Here is a 5,072-nt window from a genome sequence, read left to right as displayed (position 1 = left end):
TCAATAAGTCCCTGAAAATGGAAATTTCTCTGTCTCTTCCCAGTTGCCACTGGGTCTCAGGCTGTGGAACTGGTACTTCTCACAAAAAGCACACGAGTTGGTGTTGATGTGAACCTCATGGACTGTCTGGCTGTCCCTCAGGATCGGCAGCAAGCTCTCACAGACCCGAGCCAATTTCTCCTTGTTAATTTTACGCTGGTCAAAACTTGGTTGATCATAGCTCTCCAGAGGGGCGGGATACAGCCCTTCACTTAGCTGGCTCAGCCTGGCTGTGTGCCTCAGCAGGTTCTGCAGGGCGGCCATGGAGATGGGATTGCCAAAGAAACTGAACAAACGGAGCTGGGAGCACTGGCTCAGGGTGGGTAGCATGGCAGAGAGTTGGGCATCATCAATTCCACAGTGTTCTATGGCCAGGGACTCCAGAGTTCCAGCCACTTTCTCCAGCAGAGCTCGAAGAGGCCCAGGGCTGAAGTGAACCACATACACATTCCTGAGGTGCAGGTGTTTCAGCTGATGGGTGCAGGGATTCTGGGAGAGATGCCTCCAGTCGCCTGTCCAAAATGGAAGTGAACTCAAGGACAGAGTGGTCAAGGGTTTCAGGGTCCTGAAGAGAGAGCAGAGAGACTGGGTGAATGGTGCTGAGTAGAACAGACTTGGGTAGACGGTCCTCACAGGTTGTCCTGATGCAGCAATGGAGACCAATCACAGGAGACGCTGGCTAAGACCTGTGTCCCTCCACGGCCCAGGCTGCTTCCTGTCAGTGTCCCCGAGCCTGACCCATGCTGCCTTCTCTCCTCCAGCCCCCTCTCCTCACATCTGGCTTCCTGCCCTTGGGCTCATTCTCCCTAAAACCTCAGCAAAATCATCCTTTCCTGTTTCCCTTGCTTCAGGACCCTCTTATCCTTCCAGTTTCCTTTCCATGTGGTAGCTCAGAATCCCTTTCTACAGAGCATCTCACAGCCACTCACCCTGCAAAGGACCCCACAGGGAGCTTCATCCCCACAGCATGCTCCCAGCATGCACCCTGCTTTCTCCTGTGATTGACACATCAGGGTAGAGCTAAGGATTAGACTGGACAATGTGTCCATTCTTGTGTCTTCCCAGAATCACCTCCCCAGCATGTTGACTGCACACTCGTGAGGCCCTTCCATTTCTCCCCAGCCCAAGGCAGGCTCTGTCCCCCATGTGTACCTGAGGGCCTTGTGCAGCTTTTCATAAAGGATCAAGCATTTAGCCAAATGTGGCACTTGGAGTTGCTCAGGGTGCAGCAGTGGGGTTAATTCACGGACACCTATCACACTAGGTTTTCTCTTCTTGGAGAGGGTAAGGCTTCGAAGGTTCTTCATCTGGACCAGATAAGGAACAATATTCTCCTCAGTTCTGTGATGCCAAAAATCCTCCACAAGCAGCTCCTGGATGGAGTCCAGATGAAGCCAAGGCAGAATGTCGTGTAGTTTAGAGGTGGAGGGTGCGTGTAACTGTGACAGAATCTGCAGCTTCTTACAGCACAGCTGAACCCGGCCAGTCCTCGCCTTGGCCCACTGCAGCAAGTGGGCTAGGCCACAATCCAGGGGCCCATCATCAATGACAACATGGAGGAAGATCCGGAAGGGCGGCTCCTCTGTCATCTCTGGATGGTGATTCGCTGCTGGCTTGTCAATCAGGGCCAGTGCTGAGCAGGCTCGGGACAACTCTATGTGCCCCAACCCCAAGATGATTGGGGACATTTCCCGCAGATCTATCACTCGCAGTTTGCTTCTACTGGGGGAGACACAGGACAGTCTCAGAACAGACATGGGCCAACCTCCAATCTTTGCTTTCATCTGATCTAGCCAACCTGGAGCCCACCACATTTCCTCTTTCACCAGCTTGCTCTTTCTGATTCCTTTTAGTTTTCTCCCTCCATCTCTTTCTGTTCCCTAGTAATGGGGCCTAAAAGCAGGGCCACAGTGCTGTCCCTGAGGCTTTCTTTCTTGGTCAATTTTGAGATAAGAACCTGAGGAGCTGGGTACTAGTGGCTCATGCCAATAATCCTAGGTACTAAGGAGGCTGAGAAGTGAGGATCATGGATCAATGCCAGGCTGGGCACCCAAAAATCCAGGAGACTCTTATCACCAATTAATCAGGAAGGTGGGCTGTGGCTGTAATGGTAGAGTGTTGGGCTTGTGCTGAAGAGCTCAGAGACAGTGCCCAGGCCAAGGTCAAGCACCACAAGGACCTCCTTCCCGACCTCCACCCCAAAACAGACTTAGGCACTTTCATGCCCCAGTTGACTTGTACTCAGTTCCCCACTAAGTAGCTAGGATTGCAGGAGTGAGCCACAGCTATCCTGAAGTCCTTCTTTCTTCCATGCTTTCATTTTTCTTTACTTTGTCTTTATTTATTTACATTTTTTGGTTTATCAGCCTTGAACTCTGTGCTGGACGACGTTCCTGAGCTGTTCAGCTCAAGGCTACACCCTACCTCTTGAGTCATAGGGCCCCTTCTCCATTTCTAGGGGTTAATTGGAAAGACGAATCTCACGGCCATTTTAGTGCCTGGGCTGACTTTGAACTGAGGTCCTCACACCTCACACCTCACACCTCAGCCTTCTGAGTATCGAGGATGACTGGTGTAATCCCCAGCTCCAGGCTCCTGAAGCTATTTCTGAGAGCTAATGGAGGAATGAGGAGGGGACCTCGCAGGCATCCCCAGCAACCCTCCACACCAGAAGCCCTCTTCCACCAGAGCTCAGCAGAGAGCCTGTGACCCTCTGGCCCCTAGAGTTGCCTAGGTGGCTAACCTACTCTCCCTGAGTCCTGTGTGTCCCATCCTGGACTCCTGGCTCTCCTTACCTGGGCCACATTTCCTGCTCCAGCAGCATATCAAGCCCCTCCAGGATGGCTTGCAGAGTCTTCAGGTTTTCTCTGCTCATCCGGGGCCCCACGGGGAGGTAGGCAAAGGGCCAGGCTGGCACCAGGGCCTTCAGCACTGCCATGTGTCCCCGAAAAAGGGTCATTATTAACAGTTTAGGGAAGAGATTCCGGGGAAGGACCTGCAGAGCAGAGATGGCCAAGTCCTGGTCCTTCAGCAGGCTCACCATTGCCAGCACCCAGAGTTTGGATGGAGACCGTGTCCCCATGATGAACCTGCAGAGGAAAGTTCAAGGGATGGCAGGTAAAGACGAATGTGTATGAGTTCACGTTGAGAAGCCCCTTCTCAGACACAACTCACTCAATGACAACATCACTACTCCAGCAAGGGGAGAGATGTTAGTTCATGTCCTTTCCACTTACTCCTCATGCCCACACAGACACTGGGTCAGAGTCCTCTCCACAACAGAGACAGAGCCAAGCTCCTCCAGCTTGATGTGTGCTCCTGTGCGTGTACTCAAGTGCAAGGGTGTGGATGTCTCCTGGGACCTGAACACAAGTCCCGGGACTCTGCCCTGGACCTTTAGTCCTCAAGGCTAGCTAGCCCTTTACTGCTTAAATCTCAGCTCCATTTCTCATGCTTACTTGGAGAATAAACTATCACAGACTCTTCTGCCTGCTGGAGCTTCCACTCTGACCCTCAGATCTCATCCTTCTGAGTAGCTAGGATAACGAGTTAGCCACAGGCACTGGGCACAGCCTAGGCTTTTGCCTTAAGCCCTGCCAGCACTCTCAGCCCTACAACAAAGGCCACAGGAGAGTCATGCGCCCAGCCTTTCTGCTCTTCTCTTCCTCAGACACCTCCACGTGGACTGCTGAAGACCGCAGGCAATAGGAGCCACAGCGCTCCATGTCTATGCTTTTGCTGAGCAGCAGCCAGGCCAGGCACCGTGTGGGGTGTCCTGTGCACAGTACCACCTCTGACATGGAGCCTCACTGAAGGACTGAGAGGGAGGCTCCCAGGCAGCTCTTCCACCCGGGAGCCCTTGCCACTGCCAGAGGAGCAGGGGGAGCAGACAGAGCAGGACAAGGCTCCATCCTCCTTTAAGGAACTGCTCTGCATGGAGGTGGAGCTTGTGTGGAGGTTTGCCCATGCCCATTCCCTACACCAATGTTTGAAAAAGAAATGTCAGAGGGCAGACAGGCAGACAGACACTTGAGCTCAGGCCTTTATGCATTCTAGGCAAGCAGTCTACCACTAGGCCAAACTCCCATACCAGATTTCTTTCTCTTTGTGATAGGAAGTCAAGAGCTCTTCTGCCCAGGCTGGCCTCTAACTTTGCTTTTTCCAGTGTCAGCCTCTCAAGTAGCTACCTGGCTTTGAACTAAACATAGAATTTGGAGCCATGCCCCTGTGCCTCACACCTGTAATCCTAGCTACTCAGGAGGCAGAGATCTGAGGATAGTGGTTCAAAGCCAACCAGGGCATCATATTTCAGGAGGCTCTTATCTCCAATTAACCACCGGAAAATAGGAAGTAATCCTGTGGTTCAAGTTGATAGAATGCTAGCGTTAATCTTAACAGCTAGGGGACAGCACCCAGGCCCTGAGTTCAAGCCTTATAATCCACAAATATGAACACAAAAATAGTCAAACCTTAGGCTTGACTTAGTGGATCCTAAATATTGAGAGCATGGAAATCCCTTCTAATCCTTTCTAACCAGTCAGCCTTGCTGTTTTTTCTTACCTCTAATCCCATAGTTGAGAACATTGCTTAATCTGGGGTTGTTTGCTCATGCCTAAAATCCTACCCTACCTCCTCAGGGTGCTGGCATGTGAGGCGCCAGGTTCAAAGCAAGCCTGAGCATGAAGGACTGTGAGACTCTTCAATTAACCACCAGAAAATTGGAAGTAGCACTGTGGATCCAAGTGCTGATTTTGAGCAAAAGCAGCTCTAAGACACTAATAAATTGACAGTTTTGGGCAAAGGAGCTCTAGCATCTGTGGTTGGATCTGAGTCTGAACCTCCAGGTAAAATATTGAGATCCAACTTAAAGTTGGAAGAGAAACTGTGGCTTAAGGAGTAATGTGCTAGCCCTGAATCAAAAAGTCAAGTGACAATGCACAGACCTGAAGTTGAAGACTTAGTAGTAGTGCAAAAAATAGAATTAAGGGAGCCTGGATTGTGGCCTGGTGGTAGAATGCTTGCCTCGCATACAA

General features: G+C 51.3%; 1 protein-coding gene across 1 annotated transcript; it reads right to left on the bottom strand.

Moving 5' to 3' along the window:
* LOC150062469 (PRAME family member 8-like) lies at nt 1-3,121 on the bottom strand. The gene is made up of 3 exons (XM_090334019.1): nt 2,835-3,121; nt 1,192-1,761; nt 1-490 (listed from the first exon to the last, which is right to left on the bottom strand). Exons 1-3 carry the CDS (start codon nt 3,119-3,121, stop codon nt 1-3), a joined length of 1,347 nt encoding a protein of 448 aa, XP_090190145.1.
* Nucleotides 3,122-5,072: the final 1,951 nt, after the last annotated feature.

Source organism: Megascapheus bottae, chromosome 6, assembly GCF_031878675.1.
Source record: "Megascapheus bottae isolate mThoBot1 chromosome 6, mThoBot2.hap1, whole genome shotgun sequence".
Classification (NCBI taxonomy): domain Eukaryota; kingdom Metazoa; phylum Chordata; class Mammalia; order Rodentia; family Geomyidae; genus Megascapheus; species Megascapheus bottae.
This window is presented reverse-complemented; position numbering and strand designations above follow the sequence as displayed.

Bases quoted from the DNA above. Each gene is read 5' to 3' on its own strand.
- LOC150062469 (XM_090334019.1), bottom strand. From the start codon at position 3,121: ATGGGGACACGGTCTCCATCCAAACTCTGGGTGCTGGCAATGGTGAGC. The intron at 1,762-2,834 runs GTAAGGAGAGCC...TGTCTCCCCCAG, and splicing joins GAGCAGGAAATGTGGCCCAG to TAGAAGCAAACTGCGAGTGA. The intron at 491-1,191 runs GTACACATGGGG...CCTGCACCTCAG, and splicing joins AAGCTGCACAAGGCCCTCAG to GAATGTGTATGTGGTTCACT.